This window comes from Melopsittacus undulatus, chromosome Z (assembly GCF_012275295.1).
Source record: "Melopsittacus undulatus isolate bMelUnd1 chromosome Z, bMelUnd1.mat.Z, whole genome shotgun sequence".
NCBI classification, from domain to species: domain Eukaryota; kingdom Metazoa; phylum Chordata; class Aves; order Psittaciformes; family Psittaculidae; genus Melopsittacus; species Melopsittacus undulatus.
The window spans coordinates 51563130-51579789 of record NC_047557.1 but is presented as its reverse complement, the minus strand read 5'-3'; the positions used below and the strand labels follow the sequence as shown (position 1 = coordinate 51579789).

General features: G+C 43.0%; 1 protein-coding gene across 1 annotated transcript; it reads left to right on the top strand.

Annotated features, from left to right (window-relative positions):
• The first annotated feature begins 9257 nt into the window (after positions 1-9257).
• LOC101879163 (protein NipSnap homolog 3A) lies at positions 9258-15790 on the top strand. Its single transcript, XM_034072704.1, has 6 exons — positions 9258-9405; positions 10763-10970; positions 12940-13101; positions 14166-14315; positions 14683-14769; positions 14878-15790. The coding sequence occupies exons 1-6, from the start codon at positions 9307-9309 to the stop codon at positions 14952-14954; spliced, it is 783 nt and encodes a 260-aa protein (XP_033928595.1). The 5' UTR covers positions 9258-9306; the 3' UTR covers positions 14955-15790.
• Positions 15791-16660: the final 870 nt, after the last annotated feature.

Here is a 16660-nt window from a genome sequence, read left to right as displayed (position 1 = left end):
ATACAGGTAGCAACAACTTGATTAAACAGTGCTTGTTTTAGCCTTGTTTTCTAAGAAAACAAGAGCTCACAGGGTTACGCTACCTGTTATCTGTTTGTTCATCTGTCTGCTTCCCGTAATATTGTTTGAACCCGTTAGCTAATTTAAAACAAAAGTAGGACAGAGGTCTCAGGGAAAATCAGGTTAGTGGAAATCAGCAATTTATTAATGCTAGTTTCAACAGAAAGACAGGGAGAAGCACACCCATCAGGCAGCCGTCAGCATTGGCAAGTGGTCCACTCATGTAGGCACTTTTTTTTGTCTGCCAGAGGTACCCATCAGGACACAAATGGGAGATGGGAAATACTGATAGGAGTGCATGAGGTAGGGTAAAAGAGTGAATCTGTAGGAATGGAGACTTCACATTGTGTCTTGTCACCATGGGTAGAAGTTCCTTGTGATTCATATGCCCTGCTAGCAGGCTAACAAGGTCATGGTTTTCTTGGTGATTCAACACCAACAACACAGCCAGTTCCTCCGAGATTCTGCAGCTCTAAGCAGAGGACTCCATTTTCTTTGCTGTCGGAAGGAAGAGCTCCTGGTTACCAACTGTCCAGTCTTTGGTAAGTACTGAGACTCAACATCACAGAGAGCATAATGAAGAAAACACCCAGACCAGGTTATGCCATGGTATTCATCCTTTCACAAGTCTCTGCCAATCTCAGCAAGAATTTCTTCATGGCATATAGGAGGCAGAGCTGTATTGCAGTATTTAATCCTGAGGCATCCTTGGTTGTTTCAGGAGGTCACTCAAAACATAGAAGGCTCATGTAGGTTTTCAATGGCAAAGGACTGGCTCTTGGCAGTAGCTGCTTGTTATCAAAACACTGTAAAAATCTCAGGGTATAAATAGGACTTACTTTCTCTCCAAAATTGACATTATCTTAGACAAGGTGTCTGGAGAAAAGCCAAAAATGTCCCAACCTTTTTTAATCAGAAAGGAAAAGGCTACAAGCCATCTAGCATTTCTGAACTTGATGGCAATTATGAGGGATGGTAATGCATGAGTACAACATTACTCAGCATTTGATCAAAGCATTGACATTTTACAGAATGCTATTTTTACTGGTTTTGCCACCAGCATGTTAAATTATCCCTCAGAACAGAGGGCAGAGCTCTGCCACATCCCTGCTGGTTGCAGACCAAGGGGTTTCTTTAGATTGTGTTCCTATTGCTCTTTCACGCTGCATGGACCCTGCATGTCTCATGTTACTCTGTGGTCCATATTTTACAGGTTATACATACTAATGTAGCCCATAACAGCTGTATGAATGCATCACCATATTTATTACTTCAAGGCCTGGGTATCCCACTTTCTCCCAGGCAAACTTTTGAAATGTTTCACTGTTTTAACAAGTGGAAAACATCTAATCTAAATTTCCCTTCCTGTAATTTCAGCCTGCTGCTTCTATCTTATCCACAATGGATAGAAAGAAGAGATTACACCTTTCTCTCCTGAAGCACTCTTGTAATTACATGAAAAGGGATCATATGACCCCTGAGTCACCTCTCCTCTAAGTTAAACCAACACTGGCTTTTGTTCAGCATTCCTTGTAAGTCCTGCTGCCTGTGCCATTTGTTTGTACGGAGATAGGCCGCCTGCCGGATAAAGCAAAAATGCAGCAGCCTGCCTTCTCATTAGAGCTGAGCTGTGATTACTGCAGGTACCTGTCTCCAAGCATGAGGAAAATGTTCCTGGCTTATAGGCCACAACTTTTGGGGCTACCAGCCTAGAAATACCTAGTTCTGCTGCTGCCAGTCTGTCCAGACCTAGGTGAACTGAACCCCAATTTATAGCTCCTTCATTTGACAGGCAGGTCTAGAAATAACAATTTGCTTAACTTAGACACAGCACAAACAAGGTAATAGGAAGTTGTTGATTATACAGTTGCAGTAAAATCTGGTGGGGATGCTCACTGTTATGACAGACTTCCACGTGGATAGGTGTTCCCTCTTGAAAGTTGTTTAAAAAAATTTGCTCTGAAATTCTACAGGTGTCTTTAAAAAATCAAAGAATGACTGCATCAAACTGCTGGGATACCAGTAGCTTCCAAATGAATGTGGGGACTTCAGAACACCAGGAATCTCATGGGTAAGCATTGATATTTGAAGTCCTCCAACTGAATGATGAAACCACTTTGCCTAATGTTGCTGTGACTCACGGGTTTCCTAGTATCAAGCTGTTTGAGCCTGCTGGGAGGATTCTCACTATAGTAAGTATATTCCTCCTCCCTAGAGGATGATTACAAGTATCAGAATGATTTCTGGTTCAGGCTGGTGTTTTCATTTTTTGTATCACTGTGGGAGAGGTCCATGTGGAATCACTCAAACGCTTACTGTTACGACTTTTCCTCCAGGCGGGAATTTCATACACAATCAACCTTCCTTCAGTTGTACTGGCCAAGAGACTCAGTACCAAAGGTTCATATGGAGTTTTACAGGCTTCCTAACTTAAAAAAGGATTTAGTTTGCTGTGGGTTTAATGCATTAAAGAGAGAGCTCTCTGCAATTATAATGAGAGAGCACCAATTCAAAGCATTTTCTGGGTCTTTTACACACAGATCTGGACATATTTAGCTTGAAGAAATCCAGAAATAGTGAGGGCATTTTAAAAGACACAAACATTGCTTGTTTTTACTCTTTATTGAAAGAATGAGTCCCACATGGGTAAAGGTAAGCAAGCAAAAAGCAGCCTGTATGGGATTTTTTGTTAAAGGGAGTGGGCACTGTTGTAAATCACAGTCTCAAGCCCACTTGCAAATGTTCTTCACATTGCACGTCCACTTAATTCATATCTTTCTACCTGGAGTTTATTCAGGCACTATAGCCACTTGTGTGGTAGCAGGAATGCTGAAGTGTATCTCACAGCTCTTGCTGCCTAGTACCACTCTAGGGATTTGCTCTGAGGAGCATAGTGGCAGAACTTGTCAGTTCTGCTCCCAGCCTCCACCTTCTTAGCCCTTGGTTTATTTAAGTGAGCTATACCCTGCTCAGCATGTTCAACCTGTGTTAACCATAGCTCACCCATAGGTAGATGAAGTAGTGCAGCCTTCAGCTCTGCTCACTGCACGAGGATTCAGCTTGGAAGGACAGAGAGGGTGATGACACCATGCTGGACAGATGCAGAGGTAGCTGACAAGTACTACTGGAAATATCCCTTGTGTGATTAGCACAGACCTGCAGTTCAGTGGCAAGAGAAACTGTATAACAGAGGAGCTTCTCTTTCAATGCCAAGAAAAGCAAGTTTTCTAGGGCTTGAGGGAAGAGCAACTAAGGCAGAAACAGAGGCCTATTATTGATACTCATTTCAATGCGACTCCAGGCAAAGGAAGCCATGAAAGAGGGTATTTACAGAGAGTGGAAGAAGGAACAACTTTTCAAGGCAAGTGGGACAAGACTGTTTTTCTACAGGAAAGAGATGTTTATCTAAGCAATGCATCAATAATTAGGAGATTGTTTAGAAATCTCACTCATTATTTTGGGCTTTTTATTGATGAAAAGTCCTCCAGGACTTAATCCCAAACTCAGGAACTGAATTAGGGCAGAGGAGCTTGCTCACATGAGACATGCTGCCTCTAACCCCAGGAAGGCCAAGCACAGTCATCACGGAGCTCCTTTCATTAACACAGCCATTGAGACTTTTGCTGCAGGCTGTGTGGGTCAATGTCATAAGCAGTATTACTGGTACTAAAGTGGTTTCACAGATAAAGAGATAAAGAAGAAAATACCTAGAAATTACATGCTTACTACATGCCAGCATTGATGGTTCTCCACCCAGGTTAATGAGGTCCACAGTAAATCAGCAGTGCTCATTGGGATCCATCAGTATCCACATTGGGATCAAGCTAAACCAGGCTGCGTGGGGAAAAAGGGTAAGCCAGTCAGTTGGGGCATCCCACTGGCACAAGCACAGCAGGAAGGCAACATGAGGGGATGGGATGCACTTGTCTGAGAGTGGCCTGATTGTATTAATCTTTGATCCAAGGTGGGTGAGGCTAAGAGAAATCACCCAAGAAAGGAAAGTGATCCCTATTACCGTGACCCCCAACTCTTATGCATGCCCAGAACAATGTATTTTCTCCACCTCTGTTCTGGGCCTGAAATGGGACTGCAAGATAAGAAGGTGCTCTTCCCATGTAACGGTCTTGTGTTGGACTACATCTTCCTTCATACAAACCTGATGCAACAGGTACTTTTGTTTATCTCCTTTATCACATAAGGACTCAGACAGATTAGGATGCACAATATTGTTCCATCATCACCTGAAATCATTCTGGATTTCTCCAAGTAAAGTATGTCCAGGTCTGTGTTTAGAAGACCCAGAAAATACCAACCCAAGGAATAATGGGTTGACTCTGAAATATTGACCTCTGCCATCTGGCTTTAGCTGCTTTCAGATTAGGGAAGCTAGAGACAGCCTTAAAGCAACATTTAGCTCTCATCTTACACTCACTTCTCTGCAAGCAAACCTCGGTTCAGAATACAAGTGCAACCTTGCTTAAATCCTAGAGAAAATCTCACTCTGCATCTCCAGAAGACAGCTTATTGTATACAGAAAAGAGAAGCAAGTAAGAGAAGGCCATAGCTCTATTTAATTTAGGAAAGACGATCTGGGTGTTTTATTAGCATCCTTTCAGGTCTTAATTTTATTGGGGAAAAATGCTAATTGCACTAATTAGTACCTGTGAAGTGCAAAGTCAACCCAGCTAGGTCTTCCTTTTGTAAACCCTCATTTGCATACTGACATTGCCTCCTCTCCGTGCTCTTTGTAGCACAGACCTCCCAGTTCTCAGATGCATCATGCTTGAAATACCCACAGTGGCAGAAGCTACCTTATGTCACCCCATCTGTGAAAAAACACAAGCAGAACATTCGGATTTTTTTCCTAATTATCTAAAAAGGGATCGACTAAAAGGAATATTTCGCTCTCCAATTTTAAAAATATAATTCACAAAGCCCAAGTAGCTATTCTGTAAGGAACAACTGCAATTGCAATGGCTGTTAATACAGTATTTATGGCTTGATGATAGAAAAGATTTTTTCTTTTTTTTTTTTTATTAGAGGTTTTACAATAAAATCATTTTACTATACAAAAATTATTGGAGGATTTTATCTTTCACACATCTGCTCTGTCTGAATTATTAAACCATTACAGATTTCCCAGGAAAAAAAAAAAAAAAAAAAGAAAGAAAAATCTATTCACTAAGCTTCTAAAAAAATGGTCTTCTATAAAAAGGATAGGAAACATATGTTGAGTATCTTCTTTTGAACAGAATTCAAGTGGACATTGTGTCCTGATTCTTGTCCTTGTTACAGCTGTTTCCAAGAGGAGTGGAGAATGTTTCGATACAGTACAATTTATCTCCTCCTAGTGCTGATATAAACAATGACACAAGGCTTTTAAAAACCAAGCTGTATGAAGCAGCTCTCTAATTCCCTTCCAGATAGCCATAAGTGCCTGCTCTGCCCTTTATCTTCTTCCCGTGTAGCTCTGAAAGGCTGCAATCCCTCAGCCAGCCAGGACAGCTGATGGACTTTACCTTGGTGTGGTCAGGGGCTGTGCCAAACATCGGCGTGTATTTGGCTATGGAGCTGATAAATCCAGAGCAGACAGCACAGAGAGATAAAGCACTGTGATGCTCTCACACTGCCTTCTCCAGCAAAGCAAAAACAGGAAAACAGCTTTCTCAATGCCCACTGCCTGGTAGGGCACCCCAACATGCCTCTGGCTCAAGCAGCATATCCTAAGGCCCTGGGTACAAATAACACTAGTGTGTCTCTTATCACTGGCAAACACCGAGCTGACAATGGTTTTTGTAGGCATTCTCATCAGTGCCACACAACAAATATTTATGTACAATGCAGATTGTTTTCATGAGATGAGGAATGCAAGCTGTTTAGGAAAAAACAGGGAAGAAAATACTGACTTTGGTAAAATGTTATTCAGATTTTCATATGGCACAGCTGAGAGAATGGAAACCAGAGGATATTTGCATGCTCTGGTGTACTGGGAATGTACCAATAAGATGCATTACATTCAGGAATGTTGCCTTGTTTGCAAACCAGAAAACTACTTGTTGCTTGCTCACTCAGCAGCAAAACTAGCAAGAGGAAGGGCAGCACTCAGCATAAGAGATCTGTGAAAACATAACAGTGGAAGCCCCATGTGTTACACCTACACTAGACGAGTTGTTTGCACACCTTTCTCAAGCCTAACCAACAGTGCTGTGCTACACAACGGAAACCCTACTGCCACTCAGTGTCAGTGGTGAGTTACACTCTGCTGTACTTTTGAAAATAGCCTTTCTAAGGCAGAAATGTAAGGTGAAGGATTTATGGAGAGGTAGAAGGAAATTTCCTTGTTTACCCTTCATGCAATAGGAAACTGAAAGCTGTGATTCACAAATGGGAACACACCCCCTTAGCAAAGAAGCATGTGCTTTCTGTTTTCCTAAAGCTCTAAGTAACTTTCTCTGTGTTTAAGCAAACATCACAAATGAATCATTTCAGGCCTTGACTGAGTTCCAGTGCAACCTGTTGTATGTTTTAGTTCTGCCCTGTATTGAAGTGTTTTTCTCAAATATGAAAAAACCCATTCACCTTTCTCTTACCTGACCACAGAAAAGAAATAGAAAATCAAAGCTTATTCCTGGCTTTTTCTCAGCTTCTTCTCCACCAAGAACAAACCCTGCTTTTTATGACTACTTGACTCAAATCCTGTCTTGCATGACCATTCCTGATGAGAAAGCAGACACAGGAAAAGTTCAGACAATAAAAGATTTTAAAGATGTGAAGTATTTCAGCATAATGTGGCCATGAATAACATTGCTTCATACAAATAATAAGATCAATAGAGGACAAACTTAAATATTCTGGACTTTGTCACCTCATTCCCTTCCTTCAGCTGAAATACAGTTTGTTCATAAGTGAAAACAACCCCATGTTAAACCGATCTTAAACCAGCAGAAACTGCATCAGTAATTATACTTCATGTGTGCTTCTGCTTTAGAAACAATGAGAGTTGTCATACTGCAAAAACACTTTAGCATGTATTATGCTCAGTTCTTATGAAATAAAAATCTTACCAAGAATATCATTTGCTTATAAATGTATAACACATATGCTGTGCAGATGCTTCATTCTCGCCATGCCAACTCTTTTAATATGCTTGTTAGAACTACTCCTTCTATCTCATTTTAATTTAGACAATCTTTCTTCCTGGGCTTGTCTTTAACAAAGAGAAAAATTGCTCATAATTGAGAGGAAAAAGCATGAAAGCTCTACAAGCACGAATCCATAATTTCTCTCTTTACCTTAATTCCATGCAGAGGCCATCAAAATTAATTACTGAGCTTGCAGAAGGAATATACTGCCCTGTTAAGAGGAATCATGAAAGATATTGCCATATTAATTTAGACAGTCTTCTGTAACACATCCTTCGCTAGGAGCTGCTTTGTCTGCTACGAGTAAAATCCTGGATGCACCAACAGAAATTTTACCTTTACATTTGTTCTGGTTGATACTTAATTCCACAAAATTACACAGTTTCAGCCATCACAAAATCCCACCCCTGGGTAACGGTGTGGGAGAAGGAACTACACAACTGGGCATACAGCTGCAGTGGGGTGACAGTGATCCCTGCTGCAAAACTTCGGTTTAGCAAAACAAGCTACAGAAAAAAAGCCACAGGGCTTTCTTTTGGAGGAGGGCTGCACATGGAGGATTTGCGTCCATACAATTTGAAGTCTGATCCTGCCAGTACTGGAGGGTGGGTAATAACTGAGTGATTTGCCCCGGGGCAAGCTGTTCCAGGGCTCCCCCATCAATCAGGGTACTTTTTTATTATAATTCTGTATCAGCAATAGTGTGGCCAGCAGGGCCATGGCAGTGATCATCGCCTGCACTTGGCACTGGTGAGGCTACACCTCAAATCCTGTGTTCAGTACAAGAGAGACATTGAGGTGCTGGAGCAGGTCCAGAGAAGGGCAGCAAAGCTGGTGAAGGGCTTGGAGCACAAGTGTGATGAGGAATGGCTGAGGAACCTGGAGATGTTGAGTCTGGAGAACAGAAGGGTTAGGGGGGGGACTACCTGAAAGGAGGATGGAGCAAGGAGGTGGCTGGTCTCTTTTTCCATGTAATAACATGAAGTAACGGCCGCAATTGAACCAAATGAGGTTTTGCTGGGTATTAGGAACAATTTATTCTCAGAAAGGGTGCTTAGGCATTGGAAGAGTCTGCCCAGGGCAGTGGAATCACCATCCCTGGATGAGTTCAAAAACCTCAGTGACATGGTTTAGTGGTGGCCTTGGCAGTCTTGGGCTAAAAAGGTTGGACGTGATGATCTTAAAGGTCTTTTCCAACCTACTTGATTCTATGGTTATTCTATGATTAATTGTATTGAGTCACTCAGGCAGAGATACCATATTTCAGGCATGGAATCCCACCAACATGAATGAGAATTACTTTTTAGCTGTGTGTCCATCCATCCATCCATCCATCCATTTATCCATTCATCCATCCATCCATTCATCCATCCATCCACCCAGTGCAGCCATCCATCCATCCACTCAACGCAGCCATCTATCCACCCAGAGCAGCCAGCCAGCCAGCCAGCCATCCACCCACCCACCCACCCATCCATCCGTCTATCCATCCATTCACCCACCCACCCATCCATCCACTCACCCAGCACAGCCATCCATCCTTCCATCCATCCATCCATTCACCCAGTGCAGCCATCCATCCTTCCATCCATCCACCCACCCATCCATCCATCCAGCGCAGCCATCCATCCACCCAGCCACCCATCCGTCCATCCACCCATCCATAAGTTTGTCCACCCACCCATCCTTCCATCTATCCATCCGTCCACCTGTCTGTTCATCCACCCATCCATCCATCCATCCATCCATCCATCCATCCATCCATCCATCCATCCATCCATCCATCCATCCATCCATCCATCCATCCATCCATCCATCCATCCATCCATCCACCCACCCACCCATCCATCCATCCATCCATCCATCCATCCATCCATCCATCCACCCACCCACCCATCCCACTACAGCGGAACACACCCCAGCAGTCAAACATCCTGGCTGCGGACGCACGCAGCTGGGAGGTGCTGCAGAGATCGCCCCAGCGGCCGCCCAGGGAGGTCCCGCCTCCCCGCCCCGCCTTGCCCGACGGCCTCCGCCCGCGTGCCCTCCCACGTAGTCGACTGCGGACGGAGGCGTTTGCTTTGCTCTAAGCCTGCCGCTCGCCATGCTGCCCCTGGGGACGCTCCGTCGGCCCCTCGCTCTCGCCGCCCGCCTGTCCTGGGCCTGGGCCCGGGCCCGGGCCCGGGCCCGGGCCCCCCCGCAGGTAAGGCCGGGGCGCTGCGCGGGGAGCCGAGCCGAGCCGAGTGAGGCAGCTGCGGCAGAGACCGGGGTGCGGGACGAGCCCTGGGCCCGGAGAGGGCGGGTTCGGCGCGGTAGGGGCGGGGTCTGGGTGCCGGCGGTCCCGCCTGGGTCTTTTCTCGCCGTGTCCGGACGGGCGCTGCCGCATGGGCAGGGGCTGTTGTTGTGGTGTCCTCTGTAAGGTGGCTCTTTCCAAGCAGGGGCGCTCCTTGTGCTGGGCGTCGCCGCCGCGTCCGGGTCTTGGTCTTGGCCAGAATCGTGTGCTGTTCTTTGGATGGGGCAAGTGTTCAGCACCGGACCAGTGTTCACTTGAGCAGCAGGAAACATCCGCCACTGTGCGGGAAAATATCACTTCCTGCAGAAATTCGGCACTGGACAGGCCACTGGTGCAGGGTTACTGTTAATTCAGGATTCTGTGGGGAGTTAGAAACCATAAACACCAAAAGTGGCTGCGACAGATGGCAACTAAAGCTAGATGTGCAATACTTGAAAGGGTAATTAGGAAACAAGGCTTTTGGTCTTGGCTGTCTGTATTGTCACTTGGGCTGTACAGTGCACATGCCTGCTGATGCTCGTGAAATTAGATATATCTAGAATCCATCATCTGTGCAAAAAGCTACTTCTGTGCAAATACAGGCTAAGGCAAAAGATTTGGTTTGGCCTTAGTTTTTCTAGCTCTATTTGAGAGGCGAGTAGCATGTCCCCGGTTATTAAAGCAGTTGCAAAAGTAAGCATATTCTGGGGCTTCTGAAGGGCTTTACGTTGTATGAATAGAAATAATGTTCTTGACTAGCCAGTGAAGGGCAGGGATATAGCCTTCAGAAACCTCGTGCTGGAAGAAATGAGTCTTTTCCCAAGCTTTGGTATCCTGTTCTTTCTTTTTCCAGCAATATGTAATTTGCTAATATTGATGCAAGATTGCAACTAGAAAACAAGTTGCAGTAGTGTCAGTTGGGTAAGGGCAATGTAGGCAGCTGTTGATGTTGCCTCTATTTCAATGGCATTGGCACCCTCACCTTTGAATAATGTGTTCAGCTGACTTTATTGGTTTGACTTTTTGTATCCTGCTGCTGGCTTCATGAGGAAGAGGTATAAGAGAAGGCAACTCTTGGTTTATTATGAGCTAATAATTAAACAATTGAGCGTGGCAAATAAAGCCATGTCACGATCTGTCACACTGCTGAAATGAGCTGCAGCAAGTAGGGCCCACAAGAGCTATTGCCAAAGGAAAAAGTGTCACAAGATACTTTTGTAGTGGAGATCACAAAGTACCCACTGCTCCCAGCCCCCAGTTTGTGATTTTTCCCAATGTTGTATCCCAGGTACTTGCATTCCTTGCTACAGGGCCCAGGCAAGATAATAGTGTTTTCTATGAAATTCGCACGTACGATATTAAGCCATCAAAGATGAAGGAGTTTGTGGATATGGCCAACAAGTACTTTCACCTTCGCGCAGCTCACTCGGAGATGGTGGGAATCTGGTCTGCAGAGCTGGGAGCCATGAATAAGGTGGTCCACGTTTGGAAGTACGGTATGCTCAGCATCCCTTTGCACTGTTCTGCTCTCTCTGTGCTCCCTGTCTCCTAGGCAAGAAGGTGAGGAGAATGCTTATGCAACTTGTATTTGTTGCCCTTACTGTAAGAAAGTGTCCCACAAGAGTATTTGTTCCTGTACCAATTACTAAAATGAACACTGTGGAGCCTGTAAGGACAAGTTTGGCATGTTGGGATGAGAGAGTTACAACTGTTCCTAAACAGGAGTCTGCTTGAAGCAGGTACAGTGGAGGAACTGCAGCAAAGTGCTTCTTCATGGTAAAATTTTCTTATTTAGGGCCAGTTCCTGAACAGCAGCTGTTTTAAGAATTTCAAAACGAATGTAAAAAAGTCCTTTTTAATCTTCAATAAGATTATATGTGTAAGTGCAGACAATCTATATGCAGTCTGTGTAAGTTTGAATGCATGTATAATTGTTGTCAAATTTTAGTTCAGTGTAACAGTCGCTCCCCTGTTGGACGAGCACGCAGTCTGCATGATTAAACTCCTGCAGCTGCACTGTGGTGAGTTGGAAGCCAGCCACCAGCTCTGATTTCCCAAGTACACAAAGTGTTTCATTACTGCATCAGCCTTGGTAGCAATAGGCTTCTTGCAGTATAATAAACTTTATATGTTACTGGATCTGTTGGTGACTCGGAAGTTGCTGGTAAGAAAGACAAGCTACAGCTGTGGCACAAACTGGGCATGCTGGCTGTGCTCTTTGTGGAGCCCAAGGGAACTCACTACTTGGGTTACAGATAGATGAGAGGGTACAAAGGTATCATTTCTTTGTACATGTGCTGATCCAAGGTAAATCTGTATGCTTATCTGTATCTGGGCCTATGTATACAGATAATTTTGTTTCTGGGGTCCTCAGTCTACTCATTGAAATCCACCATGTTCACAGTACCTGTGTAGAATAAAAGGTCACCCCTTTTGTCCTCAAGGGATGAGAGGACCAGCTCTCTGTCAATGGAAATATTACAAGTTTTCATGCACCTATTAATAACAAACTGTCCTGCTTCTCAGAACTTTTCAGCCTTGACTATTATTTATTTCTCTAAAGAAACCACATTTTTTTAATAATCTGTGAGAAACTTTTAAAATTAAAAAATAAAGAAAAATCTGTATTTTTTATTTGTTTCCTAATGGTGTTTACATGTGTAAGTGACAGCATTCTTTCTCCTTGATTCACCAGACCCCTGCTTGTATGTGTTTAGTAGTTAAAAATAATTGGTATATTTTTCTCTTAGTCCCAAGATACTGGTATTTCTTAAGGCTCTTCCTGTTTTCTCAGATGCTGGATTTTTCTCTTATATTATTGAAAGCTGTCTGCATAAACAGCCTGCTTAAAATGCCACTGCACCCTAACCAACTGAAATTCAGACACTCTATACTCACTTGTTTTCCATTAAGACATAAAAAAAGAGGAAAATGTTTAGATTTTGGGCACTTAATAACTTTTAATGTAGCTGAACAAATAAAAATTACATTTATGCTTGTAATTTTTATCTGATTTTATGTAAGCCAAAACTCATATTTTTCTTAGTTTTCTCTTGGTCGACTAATATTCCTTCTGAAATCTCCTTTTCCACTTCCCCATTTGCTGTGCTTTCTCCAGATCTCTCTACCCTTGGTAACTGTTGCCACATCCAGTAATCCCTGCCAATGCCAAATGTGTATCTTCCTTAGCACTAACATTGCTTAATGCATTTTAACATTTTATAAATTTTTTTAGAAAGTTTGTTTTGGCTTGAAACCATTTAAATATGAGAGCTAAAGCAGTGATTTCTGCAGAATTTAAAGGAAAATTACCACATCTGCTTCCAAATGTTTAAAAACATCAGTTTCAAATTTATGGTAGTGGAGCTTGCTTCCTTGTAATTATACATTTTGATTGACCCTGATGTAACATTAAGTGCACTTTTCATTGTTTTTTGTCTTGGGTTTTTGTTTCCTTTCTTACAGATAACTTTGCCCACAGAGCAGCAGTTCGACATGCACTAGCCAATGACAAAGACTGGCAGGGAAAATTCATCTCTCCAGCTCTCCCCTTGATAGAAAAGCAGTACAATGAGGTTGCTTATCTGGTACCCTGGTGTCAGCTTGAGAAGCCTCCAAAAGAAGGGGGTGAGCTTATCTTCTCTCTTGCTGAGTAAAGTTACTGATGCTGACGGACTAACAAAAAATGGCTTAAAGTTTAAACCAGGTATTACGTGGTTTTAGAAGCTCTTATGTAACAAGTGCACACGTTTCACACCCACGTGAAAAAGGTGACGTAACACAGATGAGGGACAAAGGTTTTGAGAAGGATTTTATGCTGACTTCCATCAATTACTGACTAGAGCCCTGATCATAAATGTCCTAAAGAGGTGTGTGGCTTGCCTCAGTGAGCATGAGCAATGGCAATGCCATCGTAGCGATCAGAGGAGTCATCTGGGACTTGCTTTGTCCATCTGTCAGTGAGAGGCCATTTCCTGGAAACACTAAAGAAAAGATGATGATTGTTCTCTTTCACAGAGGTTTTTGAGCCTATCTGTTTGCTCTGATGTTACTGCTGCTTTTGCCATAATAATTTCAAGAGGAAAAAAAAATCCCTGGTTTTTAAAGATACATGGAAGTCAAGCATACTTGGTAACTTTGTTACTTTGTAACAATCATAGCTCAGGTGTAGATGTGCTATCCATATGTATACTAATTCTTGCTGTGTTAAATGTGGTATTAATAGTGCTGACTGTTCTCCAGTATATGAACACTTGCAGTCAAAGGGGTTTATCATAAACCACTTCAATACCAGAAAACATCACCAGCCTTAAAAAAGGTCAACTCACATTGTTGAGTCAGCCATCCAAATCCCAGAAACATGTATGAGTATTTGTGATACTGCAAAATAGCCTGTGTCTTCCCAGGTAACACTGAATACTGCCAAGTTGGGCTCAGTGTGAAGCTTTCTGCTCCTCAGCATACCAGTACTTACATTTACACTTGAACTAGCTCCAGTCAGCAAGCCTGTGTTCTTGTGATCCCCTGAAAGCTGTGAGATGTTGTGTGTGCTGGGATGAAGGGGCAGTTTCATGTCCTGCTGACCCCAAATGGCAGGGAATTGCAGTACTGGTTTCCCAGGAACTGTGTCATAAGAAACAGCATGTTACATATTTCCTTCCTTAAGGTCATCTTTGCCTTTTTTTTCCCAGGGGTATACGAATGGGTTACTTTCCAGATGAAACCTGGTGGGCCAGCATTGTGGGGTGAAGCATTTCAAGCTGCAATCAATGCTCACATCAATACAGGTTACACCAAACTGATTGGTGTTTTCCACACAGAGTACGGATTTCTTAACACAGGTACTACTCAATTTCTGATAGAGACTTTGGCATGGAAAGGGGTGGAGGGAGAGGGACAAGTGCTTGTCCTGGATCAGGATTGGCTGGCTTGATAAAAATGTTGGTGTGGGTCACCAGAGTCCTGTAAATAGTCCTTGAACCCATCTTTGTGTATTGGGTTATAAACTGTGCTGCTGTTTTAGAAGACTCTCAGATCTGGTGTTAAAGAGTCAAACCTTTTAAAGACTCAGCAAAGGCTCATCCCATCGCTTGCCTGGAGAATTGTTTCTGGTGACTGCAAGGCACCTTACTGGTGAAGGCAGACTCTTAGTACCTTTTGTGTTGCAGCGCAACAGCATTCAGCTGACTGTGTTTGTACTTTTCTCAGTCCATGTGATCTGGTGGAATGAGAGTCCAGATCACCGGGCAGCAGGAAGGCACAGAGCTCATGAAGACGCCAGAGTGGTAGCAGCTGGTAAGGGATGAATGATCCAGAGAACTCACTAGTGCTACCTGCATGCATGCTGAGTAAAGTATTGTTTCTCATTGGATGCCTGTCTTAATTAAACATGCTTAATTTCAGTGCGGGACAGTGTCAGATTCTTGGAGTCCCAGCAAAATATGCTCCTAATGCCTCTGCCATGCTCGTCACTGAAGTAACCCTCTAAGGATGCAACTGATGGCAGAAAGGACAAGACAGAAGTGCTGTCAGGAAGTGCTATAAGATGGATTGTCAAACCCTCGCGACCTCAGCTGTTCTTCAGTTTACAGTAAATAGATGCAAAACATTGATGACTAGCAGTGTAAATCAGTAAAATTTTGCACCCTGATAGCAATTGCTGAGTTTATGGTGATACTCCTGCCTCCCCAGGAAACAAAACTTGAGCCCTATCACTTACGGCATGAACCACACTTTACCCATCTTTTAATTTCTTAGTTTATGATACGTGTCTGCATAGGTAGATCACTTACCAAACCTTGCAAGTTAAGTGCTCTTTTCCATCACAGCTCAGAGCCAGTATCATTTTCATAATGGGCTTTGGTGACTCTTGTTAATTACCACATCTTGGATATTGCATACTGGGTTAAGAAGGAATGCCCCCACATATCTGTTAACCAATTATGTTTTAATTAGGCTCCTTACTGGGATGCTTTGTATTAGTTCCGAATCATGAAAAACATCAATGTGGCTGGAATTGCACCTAGGGTGGTGCTGCAGTGGAGCTGGTCTGGTAGTGTGTCCCAGTGAACTCTGCTGCAATACAAGTATTTATTCAATTCAGCTCTTTCCTTTCTTGTTCAGTAGGCACTTTCTCAAAACTGTAGATGATACACGTAATGCTTTTCCTTAGGTATCTTAATATTTCTCTAGGCTGTCAAATAGGCTATCTTGTTCAACTGTGTAGTTAAACTCAGCTGAAAGTCTTCTAAATACTTTTTGCCAGACTGTTAAAAGCTAAATAAATGTGTATAGAGCATGAATTCTATTGCTTACAGCTCAAGCTCTTAACTCTTTTTAAACTGTGAAATGATAAACCCTATTCTCCAATTACAGCATTTTGCAGGTCTTGGATTTTGGGCAACGGCGGTTTTGGTAGTTGCTTTAGAGCCACTGAGTTGAGCAGCAGCACAGCAGAAGGTACATGGGCTGAGTCATCACACTCATATGTTGTATACAGTGGAGTGGAGCACACCCTTCAGCATTTAAAGGTCAGGAAGTGGCAGAACACACAGGAAGCTTTCTCACAGGTTAATCACTGACCTTCAGTGAGCAATTGATTTAACTTTTCTGCTGAAGTATCTTTGTGCAATCTACCTAATGATCATTATCGCTTCTGTGAAGTGCATTAGGATCTCACAGAAAGCACTTAAAAAGACCCTGCTGTAGGCAATTAGTTCCGAAGGCAGGTGGATAGTGTCCAGCTGCTCTAGTAAGGCAATGTAACAGGTCCCAGCACCCATAAGCGTATTCATAACTCCTCTTCCTCCAACAAAGCCATCTCTAACATTCTCAGGGTTGAACAAGTACTGCTTCAGAGACCACCATCTTACATTTTACAAATCAACTTTTTAAGGTATAAATGGTTGATAAACCATCACTACCAAGCTGATTCAGAATGTTACCTCATGGAAGTTAACTCAGGACTTCTTTGGGTTTTTTTAAATAACAAAAATATGGACTGAAAAATGGGACAAGGAATTAATAGAACTTTTTTTTTCCCCACAAAAAGTTCTATTTTTTACTGGAATAAAAAAGAGCTGTGCTAAAACCAGTGTAATTTTAAAAGTGAAACTATTTTCCTTGTCATCAGCATTAAGAGAAAAGCATGCTCAGGATGTTAGAGGTGTGCTTTATTCCAAAGTTC